Source organism: Chiloscyllium punctatum, chromosome 7 (assembly GCF_047496795.1).
Source record: "Chiloscyllium punctatum isolate Juve2018m chromosome 7, sChiPun1.3, whole genome shotgun sequence".
Classification (NCBI taxonomy): Eukaryota; Metazoa; Chordata; class Chondrichthyes; order Orectolobiformes; family Hemiscylliidae; genus Chiloscyllium; species Chiloscyllium punctatum.
In genome coordinates, this window is record NC_092745.1 from 93,542,497 (window position 1) to 93,561,891 (window position 19,395).

At 41.0% G+C, this 19,395-nt stretch overlaps 1 protein-coding gene across 1 annotated transcript in view; it reads left to right on the forward strand.

The window, feature by feature from the left end:
- The window catches only part of pik3r3b (phosphoinositide-3-kinase, regulatory subunit 3b (gamma)), a 555,201-nt gene that overhangs the window by 167,290 nt on the left and 368,516 nt on the right, over positions 1 to 19,395 (forward strand). The window contains exons 3-4 of the mRNA XM_072574352.1: positions 4,538 to 4,630; positions 13,078 to 13,155. Of these exons, the coding sequence (XP_072430453.1) occupies positions 4,538 to 4,630; positions 13,078 to 13,155 (171 nt within the window). The remainder of the gene's footprint in view (positions 1 to 4,537; positions 4,631 to 13,077; positions 13,156 to 19,395) is intronic.

Sequence of the window (19,395 nt, forward strand, 5' to 3'; positions counted from 1 at the left end):
ACACGTATCCTGGGGCAGGTCACCTAGTCTGCACCATCACAATATTCTGGTAACCAGGTCTAAAATGACACATTCACAACAACAGAGCAGGCTAGAAGGTCTCTTCCTTCCCAAGAATGCAGGACTCAAGGCAACAAAGACTTAGTTTGTATTTGTGGAATTACACTTTGATCAGCTGATTATTAAAGTGTTGATGATGGTTGTTTTAGTTGCTAAGAACCACATTTTACATATTAAAAGAGCCAAGCACTTTGGTTAAGGCTGTCTTCTTCACTGCCCAAAGATGGACCTTGTGTATCTTGGGAAAAATTCATCTTCACTGATGGACCCTTAATAGGTGACATTGAGTCTGTGTTCTTTAAACATACTATTCAATTTTTCATGCCATTATAATCAACTCTGTGAAATCTGATTCTTAAAGATCAAGGTTTTTGTCAAAACACAATTATTGTGGTTTGGTTGATACTCAATGTCTGTCTGTCAGCACCATAGAAACATCAGACACATATTTTGGTTTGCATATTCACGTTAGTGATTTTTAATAAAACTGCACTGAGCTAGATACCATGCAATCTCAGTCATTGAGACTGTCACTGAGTAGAGACACAATCCTTTTGGCTCCTTTTATTGTCTTCTATTTTCTTTCAGTTTAGCAGTATATTAATAATGAGGCATTTTTCTGCATTGTTCCTTTATACACAGCATTTTGGATAGAATTGCAAGGCCACAAGTGGAGTATTGGATTTATGTGACTTCAGAAACCAGTAACTCTGTAATATATTTAATATTACCTTGAGGGAACAGGTGGCATATACTCCTGAACATGTTGAGAATTGATAGAGTATTCTAAAATCGTTTGTAAGACTGAAAATACTTCACATCTACTTAATTGATCATTTGAATGGGTTTTAGTTGTTGGCTATTGATATCCAGTTCTCTTTTGTGGAAATTGTTTTGCAGTTTAGCTCAGTTCTCTTTGCTTTCAAAGGAATTGAAAATGATACCCAATTCAAAGAGGTGTGACATTTCAATTGAAGGCTAGTTGAGTGTTGACCATCAGCATATACTTAAGTGTGTGGTGAAAGTGTACCCATATGTCTGCCTGTGCATGCAACTGTATATGCAACTGTACCTACAAATATATAGGTGTACATTTTGAGATGTATATGTCTACCATCTGTGTGAATATGTCTACCAGCAAATATGTTTACATTTGTGTAGCTGTGTGAAGGCATATGTGCAGTTGTGTGTATCTACACATGTATATATGAGCCCTGAACAGAAGAGACCCCTCATCTTCATAAAAAAACAAAAAAACTGTAGATGCTATAAATCAGAAACAAAAACAGAAATTACTGGAAAAGTTCAGCAGGTCTGGCAGCATCTGTGTGGAGAGAAATCAGAGTTAATGTTTTGGCTCCAGCGACCTTTCCTTGTTCTGAGCAATTTCTGTTTTTACCCCTCATCTTCATGCTTATCTATTTGCCCTGCTGCTGTTTTTTTTTATTTGGAAAGCACTATTTGGCTTGGCTGCTGTTGTTTATTTCAATTACTCATTTCCAATCAGGATTTTCCCTGGTTCCATAAATGATTGGAAAGTCTTTAAAGTGCAGGTTTTTTTGGTGTGTCCCCATATTTGTGTTATATTATTGTTTGGTGTGGCAGTGCAAAGCATTCAAGGAGAAAGCACCCAACTGTATGGCTTTATTTTCATCTTATTGCTGCAGCCATTATTCAATCGGGAGAGGGAGGCAGAATATTGTTAATGTCTGACCTATATGCACTGGAAAGTGCACTGGGCACAGTTCATGTACCCAAAATCATCATCTCCAAAAGGAAAGTTGATCAGGAAAATGGAAGAACAGTTAAATAAAGTTTGTGAAAAATTCATTACTGAAATCTAAAGCTGGAAAGCAACTGTAATTTTAATGGAAAGGATAGTGAAATTAAATTTTGGAAATGCATTATGACAGGGATAGATTTGTTGTCACAGTGATTTGTGAAAACATATTCAGTCCCAGAAAACCTATTTAATTCACACAACTAAATGATGACAGCTGAAATTCTATCCATCACCACCAGCCTCAGTCCAGATTTCTGTTCACATATTGCCTGAAGGAATGATTCAGCAATGATGTTTTCTTGGAAGATAGTGCCAGAGACAGTTTCTTGTGTGTTGCTTATTCTTTTCATTTTTCTCTTGAGTCTCACAAATGGGTTCATTAAAAATACAAAGAAAACGCCATCTGTTTAGTATAATTCAGCCTTGTTATTAGCAAGGTTTTAATAGATAAATAGTACAAAGCAATGGTTTAACCAAGTTACGTCTGCCATGTCTTATGTCTTTAGTAAAATATTGCATGCCTCGTGGGTAAAATATCCTTTCTTTCTAATTCATGGGAGAGATGCATTAATAGTATGGCTGTGGTTATTTAAATAGCCTATTTGTTAACTAATTGTTGCCTCAGTTAATCTGCTGTCTTTTGGATGAACATTCCATCTACATGTTCAAAAAAATTAAGCAGCTGAGCAAAGGGTTTAATCTGTCCTTTTTAATAATAGGAAGAGGAGCAGCAACAGAGGCAAGTGGCTCTGAAAAGGAGGCACCATGAGAAGAGGCCCCCATCATTTCCTCTGTTGGTAGCACTACATTAATGCTAAAGTTACATTAGTTAAGAGCTTTCAAACATACAAAATAGGAGCAGGAGGAGGCCATTTTGGCCCCTTTATCATCATCTGCCATTCAGTGACATCATGGCAGATATGATTGTAACCTCAAATCCACTTTTCTTCCTACTTTTGATAATCCTGACTTTCTTGTTAGTCAGGAATCTGTCTATCTCTGCCTTAATGTATTCAATGATCTTGCCTCCACCATTCTCCAGAGAAGAGAGTTCCAAATACTCCTGACTCTGAGAGGGAAGAAATTCCTGCTCACTTCTGTTCTAAAGGAGAGACCTCTTATTTTTAAACTATGTCCCCTAGTTTTCAACTCAACCACAAGACAAAACATTCTTTCAGCTTACATTATAAGCTAATAGAATTTTCAGGAAGTTGGGATGCAAAGTTTTAATAGCATTTGGTGGAGAAAATGGCATAAGTGCATCTTCCGTAGTAGTGCGATTGAAGAACCTTTAGACCAATATGTTTCATTCCCTACACTGATGGACATCAGGGTAGGTTCTATAGCCAGATTAGCAAGCTAGCAAATAAGATTTGGTTTTTAAAACCATATTATCAACTTTGGAACAATTTTGCATGCAAATAACTTGTAAATGTGCAGTGGTTACAGAATCTAGCCCACACTACAAACCCCTCAATTTGACACCAGGAAGAACTGGTTAATTAGAGAATGTTTCAGTGTAAGAGACTGAATAGTAGACAATTACTAAGAAATCTGTCTGTCTTTGTTCCACATGTGATAGGAGCCTGAACCAATTCATCTTATAACAGAAGTAGCAGTTGTCAGTTTGAAAAGATAAGTGTTCTTTTGCTCAAGAGGTGCTTTGCATTTAACTTTTGCCTGACTCGGTAAAGCTGTTGGTATCTGGAGCTATGGTTACCAATTAAAATGTGGTTCTGTAATTTAGGAATGTTGACGATAACCTATTGTACAGACGACAACATTCTGACTCAGAAAATCAAATAATATCATGATGTGTGAGAAGAAACCTTTCTGATATGTGAAAATAAGACATAGCCTGACATTAGATTCATGGCTTCAGTCCACTTGAAGTATTTGTTATCAATTGAACTTCCTGTGCCACATTCCTCACTCAGAACTGGGACTCAGGAGACATGACTTACTGATGGGCTGATGTAGGCCCCACTTGACAAAAAGTCACTCGTGATGAGAGGGAGAAATTTCATGTATACTTTCAGTCACCTTCACCAGGATTGTGGTGGTAGAGTTGAAAAAGGTTGAGGGAGAAGGCATGCAGCCACTTATGATCTTTCTCCGAAAGCCCTGAACCTCAGGGTAGCAAGGGTTCCCATGGTGGGATGTTAAGGTCAGCTTCTTCATTTGTTGGCTCCCCATTATGGCTTAGTGGGTTGCGAAACAGTAAAAATGAATCCTTCGGTGATCATTCTGTGTGACAGAAAGGACCAGTATTCTGAAGCTGGTATTCCCAAAAGGTTGAGATAAACATTATTTTATAATAAGAGACACTTTTGCTCGAGCAAATGAAAGCCTTTTAAATGTGGTAACTTTCATTTTAAGAGCTTATGCAAATATGAACTCCAGATTGATCCAATTTTGAAAACAGCAGCCACATAATAAGGTAGGACAGCTCTGAAATTGTCTTGCACGCAGTAAATAGTAATTGCAGTAGTTGAAATGCACCGTTCAAAGTCATCTATCTGATGGAATAGCCAACTGGACTACTTGTCGAAAATAATAAGAGTAAGTGTCAGGATAGAGAATGTTTTGCAGCTTGTTACATAAGATCCGTGATTAAAAATCCAGTTCAGTTGATGCTCAGAGGATGCTGCAGGCTGGCATAATAAATACTCTTTCTGTGTTCTACATTGACAGTTCCCTCGGGGCAGGAGCTAACTGAACTGTTAACTTTGCCGGATCAAGCACCACAGATTGTGATGAAGCTGATTGAAGCATTGGAGAAGAAAGGTACTTATTTACAATTCTCCTAGTTGATCTTCCTTGAACACAAATGCAGGCATACACCAGCATGTACACCCAGAGGCACACAAAGGCCATCGTCAAAGTCTGAGCTGCCAAGTTGTCGCCTTAGAGTCAATTTCTCATGGATTCAAATTGCTCTCCAAGGCTTGGGCACATAAAGTCAGGTTAGAACTGAAGGAGAACTATGTACATGTCAGTTCAGCTATGTTTTGAAGATTTCCTCTCATTATTCACAGGAAAATAAAAACTTCTCCCAATACTACATGAAATACATTATTCATCTTGTGAATATTCTTACTGATGTAGCCTTTGCGATCTCACTGTTGTACACAGTTGCATAACATAATTTCACTAAAATTAATTCAGTGTTACTGAGTGATGTGATCAGTTATGATAAAAACAAAACTATAACACTGGAAGTACTCAGCAGGTCAGGCAACATCTGGGAAGAGTAACAAAATTACCATTTCAGGATGGCAAGATTTAAAGCATTTTTTATGGCAGTAGAAGGCATGAGGGCAGGAGGGAGATAAAAGGGAAGGTCGCTGATATGGTGGAGGTCAGGAGAGAGTAACTAACAAAAAATTAAAGATGTAAAAGCCAAAGTGAGTGCTAGCTGGTACTGAGGAACCTCGATTATCCGGCATTCAATTATCCGAATATCAATTATCAGGCAAGATCGCAAGATTCTGATGCTCGGCTAAACTATGTTATCCGGCATTCGATTATCTGGAATTCAATTAACCAAACGAAATACTCCCCGCCCGTGTCCTCCGGATAATCGAACTTCCTGTGTATAGTAAAGGCACAAAGGCTGTGTCCAGATGAGGTGTGAATGGCACCCATCTGAATGCAACATGAAGGCCTAAAGAAAAACACGTCAAACAAAAACAAAAGGAAGTACAACATGGAGAGAAAGGTTATCAACTAAAGTTTGCAGTGCTGATTCCAGAAGGCTGTTCAGTATTGCGATGAAACATGAGCAGGTCTTCCTCAAGATTGTGTTGAATTTCACTGGAACATTGCAGCAGGCCATTGACAGAAAGGTCAGAGTGGAAGTAAGGTAGAGATGTCAAGAAGCTCAAGGTCACACTTGTGGACTGAACAGACTGACCACACAGACACCTGTCATTTGTAGCAAGGTGTACACGACATATCGGCCTACACAGCAAAGTCAAATAAAATCGCGAGCAATAGTACATCCCGACCTGACGAGCTCAATGCATTCTATGCTCGCCTTGAACAGCAGGTCAGCAAAACACTGTAATCTACCCCAACAGCCTCAGATGCACCTGTACCCATGGTTACCGCTGCAGATGTTAGATCTGCCTTCTTGAGAGTGAACCCATTGAAAGCAACTAGCCTGGATGGAATCCCTGGCTGTGCACTCAGATCCATGTGTGGACCAGCTGGCAGGATTATTCGCTGATACCTTTAACCTCTCTTTACTACGATCTGAAGTCCCCACCTGCTTCAAGAAGACCACGACCATCCCAGTGCCAAAGAAAAGTCATGCAGCATGCCTCAATGACTCAGAACCCTAGTGGCTCTGACCTCCATAATTATGAAATGCTTCATGGCTCACATCAACTCTAGCTTACCTCTTTGCCTTGATCCTAGATCTTGGTTCTCCACTCTGTAACTGTATCCTTGACTTCCTGACCCACAGACTGCGATCAGTAAGGATAGGCAACAGGGCCTCCTCCACCATAATCCTTAATACTGGTGTTCCGCAAGGCTGTTTACTCAGTTCCCTACAATACTCCCTACATACTTGCGTGGCTAAGCTTAGCTCCAACTCCATTTATAAGTTTGCTGATGACACCACTGTTGTAGGTCAGATCTCAAACAATGACAAGACAAAATACAGGAAAATTGAGTACTTAGTGCCATGGAGAAAAGACAACAATCTGTCAATGTCAGCAAAGTGAAAGAGCTGGTCTTTGACTTTAGGAAGTGGAGTGGAGGGTACATGCCTGTCTGCATCAATGGTGATGAGGTGGAGATTTTCAAGAGGCTCAAAGGTAGAAGACAGAGGGTGGTGGTGGAGGGTTGTTTTTCAGGATGGAGGCCTGTGACCAGTGGAGCACCACAAGGATTGGTGATGGGCCCTCTACTTTTCATCATTTACATAAATGATTTGGATGTGAGCATAAGAGGTACAATTAGTAAGTTTGCAGATGACCCCAAAATTGGAGGTGTAGTGGACAGTGAAGAAGATTACCTCAGATTACAATGGGATCTTGATCAGATGGGCCAATGGGCTGAGAAGTGGCAGATGGAATTTAATTTAGATAAATGTGAGGTGCTGAAGTTTGGGAAAGCAAATCTTAGTAGGAATGAATACACTTAATGGTAAGGTCCTGGGGAGTGTTGCTAAACAAAAAGACCTTGAAGTGCAGGTTTATAGATCCTTGAAAGTAGAGTTGCAGGTAGATAGGATAATGAAGAAGGCATTTGGTATGCTTTCCTTTATTGGTCAGAGTATTGAGTACAGGAGTTGGGAGGTCATGTTGCGGCTGTACAGGACATTGGTTAGGCTTTTGGAATATTGTGTGCAATTCTGGTCTCCTTCCTATCAGAAGGATATTGTGAAACTTGAAAGGGTTCAGAAAAGATTTACAAGGATATTGCCAGGGTTGGAGGATTTGAGCTATAGCAGAGGTTGAATAGGCTGGGATTGTTTCCCTGGAGCATCGGAGGCTGACGGGTGACCTAATAGAGGTTTTTAAAATCATGAGGGACATAGATAGGGTAAATAGACAAAGTCATTTCCCTGGGGTGGGGAAGACCAGAACTAGAGGGCATAGGTTTAGGGTGAGAGGGGAAAGATATAAAAGATATACGGGGCAACCTTTTCACGCAGAGGGTGGTGTGTGTATTTAATGAGCTATCAGAAGAAGTGGTGGAGGCTAGTACAATTGCAACATTTAAAAGGCATCTAGATGAGTATATGAAAATAGGAAGGGTTTGGAGGGATATGGGCCGCGTGCTGGCAGGTGGGACTAGGTTGGGTTGGGATATCTGATCAGCATGGCCGAGTTGGACTGAAGGGTCTGTTTCTGTGCTGTACATCTCTATGACTCTACGACTGTATGAGGTCAGGTTCCTGGGAGTGATGTTCACTAAGAATCTGGCCTGGTCAACTCACAACAATATGATTTTCAAGAAAGCACATCTACTTCCTCAGAAGGCTAAGGAAATTCAGCTTGTCCACAAAGACTTCTCCCAATTTTTAGAGATGCACCAGAGAAAGCATCCTATCTGGATGCATCACAGCGTGGTAAGCTAATTGCTCTTCCCAAGACCACCAGAAACTACAGAGAGTTGTGAACACAGCCCAGTCCATCCCATATATCCATCTTCCATCCATTGAGACCAGCTATACTTACTGCTGTCTCGGAAAAGCAACCAACATAATCAAAGACCTCTCCCACCCTGGTTATACTCTTACAGCCTCTTCCATTAGACAGAAGATACAACAGTTTGAATACACGTACAAACAGGTTCAAGAACAGCTTCTTCCCCGCTGTTATCAGACTTTTAAATAGGCCTCTCAAATATAATGTTGATCTCTCTCTCTGCACCTTCTCTGCAGCTGTAACACTCTATTCTGCATTCTTTTCTGCTTCCTTGATGCACTTAGTTTGATGCGATCTGCCTGTATGGCACACAAAACAACAGTTTTCAGTGTATCTTGGTACAGATGACAACAATAAATCAAACAAACAAATGCAAAGTGGTATTTCATAAACTGGTCTCTCCCCAGTGTAGAAGGGACCACCACACTATAAACTGCAAACACAGTAAACTAAACTGCAAGAGGTACAAGCAAATCATATTCACTTGGAAGGAATAATTGGTACCTTGGATGGTGAGAAAGGGGAAGTGAGAAGGGAATGTTGCATCACCATTTGCATGGAAGGATATAGGGAAGGGAGAGAGGATTGGGTTGACTGAGGAGTAGACCAGGGTGTCATGCAGGGAATGGTCTTTTTGGAATACTGAAAAGGAAGGGAAGGGGAAGATGTATTTGATGGTGGCATCACACTGGAGCCACTGAAAATGGCCGAAGACAATTTGTTGAATACAGAGGCTAGTGGGGTAGAGGTAAGGATAAGGGGAACCTAACATTTTTCAAAGAAGGATGGGAAGAAGAGAAAGCTAAAATGCTTGAAATTGTAATGGGTGGTACATTCTTGATTAAGGAGAGGTATGAAATGCGTGGTATGGAATATTGCATCACTAGAGGCAGCACAGATGTGAAACCTGAGGGAATGTAGGCAATTTGAGACACTGTAAGCAGGGGCTGACTGCATCATGACTGACCTTACCACAGCAGATCATGGTGTAAGATCCTTCTGGTTCCCTTGCTGCCAGTGTGCTCTCTCCTGGTACGGACCTACCTGATTTGTCAAATATGGTAGAGGAAAACTAGAGGAAATGGCAAGAGGGAGGGAGGGCAGCTGGAGCAGTCAAGCAGAGCCTTCTTGGAGAAGGAGGCTTCATGGGAGGAGGATCAGACAAATAAAGGATTTCCTTGTCTAGATGTAAACCACAGCCTTAATTTTGGATAAATGACCTGTCTTCCTTGTTTAACGACCCTTCGTAAACTGCAAACGCAGTATGCTAAACTGAAAGAGGTACAAGCAAATCATTTTCACTTGGAAGGAGTATTGTAATGATACGGTGCCAGTGCATGTAGAATCCCTGCTTCATGATCTTTGGGCAATCTGTCATTCAAATCTCAAGTTAAACTACAATTGTATGACTATGTCTGAACTGAATGGGGTTCCTAGCTCACACTCAACACTGCATGTCTCCAACTTGTCTGAAATACATTTTCCCATTGACAGTAGATTCGGCCTTGTGGAAAACTGCCGTGAGGTTCCCTTCTGCAAGGTTCTTGAATGTTCAGCTCGTCTAGCTGCTGAATGTTTATGTGAGCAGCCTTATTAAAGCTGTGTCTGAAGATACTTCAGACCTCTCCAGCTGTCAGTGTTTCAGTTACTGCAGCTCAGTGAAGTCTGCACTGTTTGCCACAATATTGTAAGAGGAATCTTCACCACAGTAAGGGTAGGTTTGCTGCCATTTTCCTAGTCAGGTAGGACGAGGAAAACCAGAGGAAAAGGCAAGAGTGAGGGAGGGCAGCTGGAGCTCCAATGTGGTTGAGAAAAACAGCTCCTGCTCATTTCATGGGAAGAACTCTCTGACTTAAACAAGATGTAATTCACTGCATGATACCAATCAAGGACAAGTTACAATGATATGAGAGTAAGACTTTCATGTTAAGTCTTAATCATACAAGATCCAAAGCCGTTCCCTTGTTGAACTCTACAAGATATCATCATATTGGATGATGCTTAATGCACTCTTCAGTATTAACCCTTTTAGGCCCTTACACCCTTACACAGGAACAACTGGCTACAGGGACCCTGCCATGTTATTTCCACTCTTATTAGCTTCATTGTCCCCTGTAAAATAAATCAGTGGTGAGCTGCCTTCTTGAACCATTTCAATCTTTAGAGTGTAGGGACATACATAGTATAGATCAAAATGGGTGGGTTGCGCTTCGGCGGGGCGGTGTGGACTTGTTGGGCCGAAGGGCCTGTTTCCACACTGTAAGTAATCTAATCTAAAAAAAAGAGATATCCAGGAAATTGATCCAGTGACAGTAAAAGAATTTCAATATAGATTCAATTCAGGACTTGATGAGATACTTCAGTCCATGGTGTTCCCAAGCATCTGCAACCTTGTTCTTCTAGATAGTAGTGGATTGGTGCTTGGAAGTTGCTCTCAGAAGGCTCTAGGTGAGTCACATATCTACATGATACACACTGCTGCCACTGTGGATTGGTGTTGAAGGGAGTGAATATTAAAGGTGGTGGATAGGGTGCTAATCTATCTGGCATCCTTGATTATGAACTGATTTGTCCTGGATGTCAAGTTTGTTAAGTATTGTTGGAGCTGTGCCCATTTAAGCAAATGGAGAATATTCCATCACCCCCATGAGTTGTCTTTTCGATGTCGGACAAATGCTTTAGCGAGACAGCAGGTGAGTTACTGCTCACAGAATTTTTAAACTGTCACTTGATCTATTAGTCACAGTGTTCATAATACTATTCAAGTTCAGTTTCTAGTTAATGCTTATTCCCAGGATGTTGATAATGGTGGCTATAGAGATGGTTTTACCACTGAATCTCAAGAGGAAGTGATTAGATTCTCTCTTGCTGCACCAGTCATTGTCTGGCATTTGTTTGGTATGAATGTTAGTTGCCACCTTATCATCCCAAGTCTGGATATTTTCCAGGTCTTGTTACTCTGGGACATGGACTGCTTCAGTATTGGAAATGATTTGAATGGTGTTGAGCATTGTGAAATCATCAGCAGACATCCTCAGATCTGACCTTAAGGTAGAAGGAAATTTATTGGTGAAGCTGCTAAATATAGTTGAACCTGAAGAATTGCATCAGTGATGTACTGGTCTGACCTCCAACAACTATAACCCATCTTCCTTTGTGCCAGGTATGACTCCAGCCAGTACATAGTTTCCCCTGATTCCTATTTCCTTTAGATTTGTTCAATTTTTTGAGAAGATTTGTAGCTCAGGTTGAGGTTCTGGATATAGGTTTGCTCCCTGAGCTGGAAGGTTTGTTTTCATTTTGTCACAACCTAGGTAACATCATTAGTGAGCCTCTGGTGAAGCGCTGGTGTTATGCCCTGCTTTCTTTAACATAAAGAGTAAGTGGGACTTAACACCAGAGCTTCACCTGAGGCTGACTGATGATGTTTCCTAGCATGGTGACGAAACATCTGAAAACAAATCTTCCAGTTCAGTGAGCAAACTTACAACCTGAACAACTTTTGTTAGAGCTTGTTGATGCCATACTCGATCAAATATTGCCTTGATATCAAAGGTGACACTCTCACCTCACCTCTGCACTTCAGTTATTTTGAATACGTTTGGACGAAGGCTCTTTGGAACTGAGTGAACCTGGCAGAATCCAAACTGAGTATCAGTGAGTAGGTTGTTCCTCTGCAAATGCTGCTTGATAGCACTGTTGATGACCCTGTCCATCACTTTGCTTATGTTGTTGAGCAGTCTGACTGATATCCATTGCCTTTAAGGAGGTGGCCTGTAGATGCCTGATTTCCAGATGTGTAGTCAAAATGGATGAAGGTCTGTGCCAGGAGAATCCAACCAGACTATTTACACTCTAATTTTTTTTAAAAATCCGGACAAGTTTCAAAAGTCCTAAAGGTAAAGTGTTCAAAATCACAGTAGCACCCAGTCGTTATAGTAGCTCTATGTCTATCATTTAGAATGAGATAATAATTCAGATGCATGGTTCTTATATAACAGTGTTTGATTAATTCCTTCTAACAGCAGAGGGTGCTCTTTAAATTTGTTGTATAGCTAATTCTCAGTTTGTAACCTGCTGTCAGAAGTTATTCCTTTGATTCATTACGAAGCACAGCTGTCTCTAAGGCAATAAATGGAACTGCAGGTTTCAAATCAAGTGGCATGTCACTGAATTACTGAGGACACTTAAAATTGATTCATTCTACTATTTTTGTCTGAAGCTTTACCTATGTTTTCTGCTCAATTAATGGTTTGCTCAGTGACTTTCTTTTTATTCTGCTTATGAAATAATGAATGGAAGATTTATGACAAATTTTGGATGTGCAAGTGACATTAATGCAATGCATCATCTGCACCTAAGGATTTAAGAAATGGGAGTCAGAGAAGACCTCAGGCCTACTCAGTATTGCTGACCTGATTGTGGCCTTTAACTCCATTTTTCTGCCTATCCTTGATTCCCCGCAACTATCAGGAACATTAATTGATTAGAGCAAATACTGTGTACCACAGCACTGATTGCAATTTTGGTGTCTTCACTCGGGATGTGCTGTTATTTTGACATAAACCCATAAACTATTGATGTTTTCTATTGACATTGAAAATCAATAGCTTGTTTGACCTTCCTCAACCATGACCATTCAGCATTGAAGAGAGTGAGGCCCTGGTAGGAACACACTGCATGAGGAGTTCCTGATTTGCTGGACCTTGGTGGGGCTGTCATAAAAGTATACTGGGAAGCATTTTCATTGTTTTGATGGTGGCATGAGACTGATAACCTCTCTGGCCTAGCAGCTTTTCGGGAGTCTTTCTGGTTTCTTCAGTGTCAGGTGCCCTGGATACACTGCTCGAGCTGTAGATCCCAAATCAGCAATTTAACACTCTCCTGACGTTGGAATGCAGTCTAGAATCAGTGGCTGAGGATTCTAGTATTCTCTTTTGGTGCACGCATCAGGATATACCTCACTTCCATAGATTTTTGTGGCAGGTATTTCTGTTGTTGTATTCTGAGTTTGTACAATGCAATGGTATATTCCCATCTGAAATGGACTTTGTTCATTGTCTCTGAAAGGTGCAGAAAGTGATACTCTCTACAGACCTCCTCCTGGCTCACCAAGTGGGTTGGAACTCAAGGAAGCTCTTGAAACTGGTAAGAAACTAAGAATTGAAAACCAAACCTCTCTGCTGCCCTTTCTACTGGGACAATGGGGATTCTGGGCTTCTTCTGTTAACTTGGAATCCAGTTAGCTCTTATTCATGTTTGAGATTGTGTTGTAAGCTGGTAGTTGTTCTTGCCTGTTTTATAAAGGGGTCACTTACTGGTAATCAGAAACAAAACTGAGTTTCTTCTCTTTGGCCTCCTGCAACCAACTGCAGCACCTAAGGTGCCATCCTGACTAATATCGTACTGTGTACAGAATGGGAATCAAAACTGAAATCTAACAGGTTTGAATTGATACAGTAGCTTTGAAAATAGGCCTTGAGTAGGTAATTGGATGAATTTTATTAAAGTCTCATTTTGTGCTTCTAATATTGTTTCTTCATTAAAGAAACAATAAAAGTCTTAGTTATTGTTGTCATGATGAAAGGCAATGCCTTAATTTATTATAATCACAAGAATCTCTTTTATTACTTGATAAGGTGAGGTAGAAGTTCCACAAGAGTGTCTACTGAGCTCCCACTGTGGCATTATCATAGAATCATAGAATCCCTACAGTGTGGAAACAGGCCCTTCGGCCCAACAAGTCAACACTGACCCTCCAAAGAGTAACCCACCCAGACCCATTCCCCTACCCTATTACCCTCCATTTATGCCGTACTAATGCACCTAAGCTACACATCCATGAATACTAGCAGAATTTCAAGAGAAACCACATAAAGGATTATTTGGGTTGCTGCCAAAGGTATTCTGGAGCGCAGGAAAACTGCCGTGGAAATTCAGAATTGCTATGTTTAATTAAACACTGTTATACTCTTATTATTTGTACCTACTTTTGCAATTGTTGTAAATACTACTATATTCCCACTGTTACTTATTTTGCAAGGAATTTGATGGCTTGCTTTTGTGTTATCTGCCTTTTTGGTAGATGTAGAAGAGTCACGTGCATTGATTGCTATTGTCTGGATTGAATCTAAGCAAAGGGAACAGACTGTTAGCTGTGTTTTCAGCCAACTCACTCCTGCTGATCTGCAAAGAGTTGAGGACCAGCTGGGTGATGAATGCAATAAAAAAAAACTGCTCTCATACTAAATGTTCCAAGGGCAGTCTGTAAACTGGAAATCACTTCTAACTGGAAGAGAATCAAAAGTGAGCCCATGACAGAGAATATCATGTTGAGGTGTTGGGCAATAGCTTTCATGTACATCATTGTCCCCACTAATTAAATGTCTTTTCTACCTTGAAGCTCATTACCAGAGAGAGCAGAAGATACTACCCAACCTCCGGGATATGATCCCATAAATTAGTTTGACATTACATTTCAAGACTAACAAGTGTGACCTTTTTGGAATTACTGTCCCTCTGATGTGTTAAACTGTCTATGAGCAGCTTGTTCTGCTGGCTTACATAAACTTTAAAGATCCCACTTTGCTGTTGGAAGAAGATTAGGGAACCATTTGGTTTCTTAGCAGAAAGGAGCACCTACTCTGCCAGTGGCAGGCATGTGTTAATATCACATTTAGCATTTGGTGATGATACTCTTGCTGAATCCTGGCTCTTCGCCTTCTCCCCTGAGGATGTGTGACATCGTTCAAAAGGTGCACTTTGCTGGCACCTTCATTTCTCAAAGTAAAAGTGCTATGTTTTACAGCTGTAGGCTGAGTCTTTAAATTATTCTCTTCTATTAGATTTCCAATCAGAATTTTTTACTTTAATTTTCCAATTTTATTCTCAGCCATTAATATGTTTTTGTTTGCCAAGAATTGCTTAAATGCAGGCAGGTCCAAACCCCATTGAGGTAACTGAAGTTCAGAACATGATCCCGGGAATTCCAATTTGAGGAGGAAATAAGTCAACAAATAGGTCTTTGTGCATCAACATAAATTCTGTTTGAGGGAAGCGGAAAGGAGCATCTACTTTGAGTGGTAAATGCGTGTCCATGTCAAACTTAACATGCGGTGATGTCACACATCCTAACTCCTGGCTCTATCTCCTCCTCACCAGACAATGTGTGGCATTGCTTTAAAGATGAATGCCAGGATCTCCATTCATCATGATGAATGTATTTGGTTAATGGAATACTCCTCCACTGAGATTGCACATATTGCAAACTCCAAACACAAATGCTTATCATTGATATGACCAACAAAAGTTCCCAGTCCATAAGTCATCAGCTGATTTGTGATGACAGGCAAAGCTTTTTGTGTGAGAATTCATGACATGCTGTTAACATCAGTAGTGCAGAGAAGAATTAATATCATATACAGTGTGAATTTAGTATGCAAATATACTCAACAAAAAATGTTCCTGGATAAATTGTATGTCTTGAAATTTGGGTTTTGCTCTATTTCAAAAGATTGCACAGAATTCCGTTAAATCGTACCCCTGCGTAGCAACTGACAATTCCATCCAACAGATCTATGTTCTTGTGTCAATATGCCTTGATGTGATGCTTGGAAGCAGGCAGATTGAATGTTTCACGTTCCTTGAGATTAAAGTCAGGCTTACAGCCTCAGAAACTAAGAGTCTGATATGACATTTCCTGATGTTGAAATCTGGAAATTGGATGCTATGTTGCATGCTTAAAATTCTATACGCTGACCATAAGATGAATGAAGAAGTGTTCAGAATTGCAAGAGCACAGAAAATTCTAAATAATGACCTGTAGAAATAAAATGTCAGCCATTAGGCCATTTGCTCAGAGCTGAGAAATGACACAGTTCTCTCCGAGATGGGAAAGTGGAGGACAGCAGACAGGCGAAGTCCACCTTTGGATGGTAGATGTCGCAGCGCAGTTGCAGATGAGTACCCAATGGTACTGGTGAGGATGGTGTAGGATGAACCATGCCAGCGGACCTCCTGACAGGAGCAACTACAAGCAACAGCAGGAAAATGCTTAGTACGTGATGAACAGGCAGCAGGTTCAATCCAGTGCTGACTGGCAGCTAAGAGACCAATCACATTTGGCACGGTTTTGTAGATAAATTGAGCGCTATTGTTTTGAAGTGCCAGCCGATCAGAGATTTGTCTTCCCATAAGAACCTCTCACAGATCATAAAATCCTTGGTCTTTACAGATATCCATCACTTCTCAATCCTGAGCCTCAATATTAGGATATAACTTGATTCCCGAAAGAAAAACAAACAGTGAAACACCCTTACCTCAAGTACAAAATATATTATTTGAATGACTGTGAAAACATACAACTTGTTTAATTTGTTCTTGAGATGTGGACATAGCTGGCAAGATAAATATTTGTTGCCCATCCATAAGAGATCTTGAGAAGGTGAGGCACCTTCTTGAACTGCTGCACTCCATCTGCTGTCAGTACATCTACAGTGCTATTAGATTAGGAGTTGCAGGATTCTGATAAATGAAGGAACAGTGATAAAGTTTCAAGTCATGATGTTGTATGGTTTGGAGGAGAACTTGCATCTGGAGGTATTCTCAGCATTTACTGCCCTATCCTTCCAGATGGTAAAGGTTTGGAAGATGCAATCAAAGAGCTGCTAGTAGATGATGCCACCTATAGTCATGATTCACTGATGAATACTTGAGATGGTGGATTGGATGCCAGTCAGTGGGCTTCCTTTGTCCTGGATGATTGCAAACTTGCTGAGTGGTATCAGAATTACACTGATCCAAGTAAGTGGAGAGCCTTCCATCCACTCATCACTGGTGCTTTGTAGGTGAAAGAAATGGCTGTTCAGTGGTTTGCACTGCTGCCTCGCAGCGTCAGGGACCTGTGTTTGATTCCAGCCTTGGGTGACTATCTGTGTGGAGTCTGCACATTCTCCCCGTGGGTTACCCCTGGGTGCTCAGTTTTCCTCCCACAGTCCAAAGATGTGCAGGTCAGGCTAAAGTGCCATTTTTGAAATGGCAAAGGTCAGTGTGGACTTGTTGGGCTGAAGGGCCAGTTTCCACACTGTAGGGATTCTAGTCTATGTTCTGTATCTGCAGAGGCATGGGAAGGTGGAAGGTGACCAGACATGCCATAAGAAGCAACAAGAATACACTGACAGTCACAGAAGTCAATGCCAAGAAGTAACCCTGAGACCCTGGATGCAGGGGAGGAGGATTAGACAGCCATGGCTGACAATGGAAATCAGGAAATGTATCAAAGAAAAAGAGAGAGCCTATAAAGTGGCCAAGAGCACTGGGAAATCAGAAGATTGGGGAGACTACAAACACAAACAGAGGTTAACAAACAGAGAAATAAGGAGGGAGAGGAACAAATATGAAGGTAGGCTAGTCAGTAATATTAGAAATGATAGTAAAAGTTTCCTTCAATACATAAGAAACAAATGAGAGGCAAAAGTAGGCGTTGGGTCCTCCAAATTGATGCTGGAAGGCTAGTGCTGGGAGATAACGAAATAGCTAATGAACTCAATGAATACTTTGCATCAGTTTTCACAGTGGAAGACATGAGTAATTATGGAGAGTCAGGGGGCAGAGTTGAGTATGGTAGGCATTAAAAAAGAGAAAGTGCTAGAAAAGTTAAAAGGTCTAAAAATTGATAAATCTCCTGGCCTTAATGGGCTACATCCTAGAGTTCTGCGGAAGGTAGCTAAGGAAATAGTGGAGGCGTTTGTTGTGATCTTTCAAAATTCACTGGAGTCAGGGTAAGTCCCAGATGTTTGGAAATCGCTATTGTAACCCCCTTGTTCAAGAAAGGATCAAGACAAAAGATGGAAAATTATAGGCTGATTAGCCTGACCTTGGTTGTAGGTAAAATTCTAGAAACAATCGTAAAGGATGAGATTTCTAAATTCTTGGAAGTGTAGGGTTGGATTAGTAAAAGTCAGCATGGATTTAGTAAAGGGAGATCGTGCCTGACAAATCTGTTAGAATTCTTTGAAGAAGTAACAAGTAGGTTAGACCAGGGATGTCATCTATCTAGACCTCCAAAAGGCCTTTGATAAGGTCCTCACGGGAGGCTGTTAAGTAAGGTGAGGGCCCATGGTATTTGAGGTGGGCTACTGGCATGGATTGGGGATTGGCTGTCTGACAGAAGGCAGAGAGTTGGGATAAAAGGCTCTGTTTCGGAATGGCAGCTCGTGACAAGTGGTGTCCCGCAGGGTTCAGTGTTGGGGCTGCAGTTGTTCACTTTATATATTAATGATCTGGAGGAAGGGACTGGAGGCATTCTGGCGAAGTTTGCCAATGATACAAAGTTGGGTGGACAGGCAGGTAGTTCTGAGGAGGTGGGGAGGCTGCAGAAAGATTTAGACAATTTAGGAGAGTGGTCCAGGAAATGGCTGATGAAATTCAAATGTGAGGTCTTGAGTTTTGGAAAAAAGAATACAGGCAAGGACTATTTTCTAAATGGTGAGAAAATTCATAAAGCCAAATTACAAAGGGATCTGGGAGTGCTCGTCCAGGATTCTCTAAAGGTTGACTTGCAGGTTAAGAAAGTGAATGTCATGTTGTCGTTTATCTCAAGAGAGTTGGAATATAAAAGCAGTGATGTGCTTCTGAGACTTTATAAAGCTCTGATTAGGCCCCATTTAGAATACTGTGTCCAACTTTGGGTCCCACACCTCAGGAAGGACATACTGGCACTGGAGCATGTCCAGTGGAGATTCACATGGATGATCCCTGGAATGGTGGACCTAACATATAATAAATGGCTGAAGGTCCTGGGATTGTATTCATTAGAGTTTAGAAGGTTGAGGGGAGATCTAATAGACACTTAGAGTGGATGCTGGGAAGTTGTTTCCATTAGGCGGGGAGACTAGGACCTATGGGGACAGCCTTAGAATTAGAGGGGGTCAATTTAGAACAGGAATGAGGAGACATTTCTTCAGCCAGAGAGTGGTGGGCCTGTGGAATTCATTGCCATGGAGTGCAGTGGAGGCCAAGATGTTAAATGTCTTCAAGGCAGAGATTGATAAATTCTTGATCTCGCCAGGAATTAAGGGCTATGGGGAGAGAGTGGGTAAGTGGAGTTGAAATGCCCATCAGCCATGATTAATTGGCGGAGTGGACTCAATGGGCTGAATGGCCTTACATCCACTCTGATGTCTTATGATCTTATGGAAAGTGTTTAGGGAGTAAGGAAGTAAATTACTTGTTGCAGAATTCCCAACCTCTGACATGCTCCTGTTTATGGTCACTCAATGTTCTGTTTACAGGTGGAGGAACCTATAGAAACTCTGAGTGGTCTTTCTGCTGCCTGCCTCCAGCCCCCAAACTGTCTGCAATTTTTTTCGGGTGGGAAAATTGTAACTT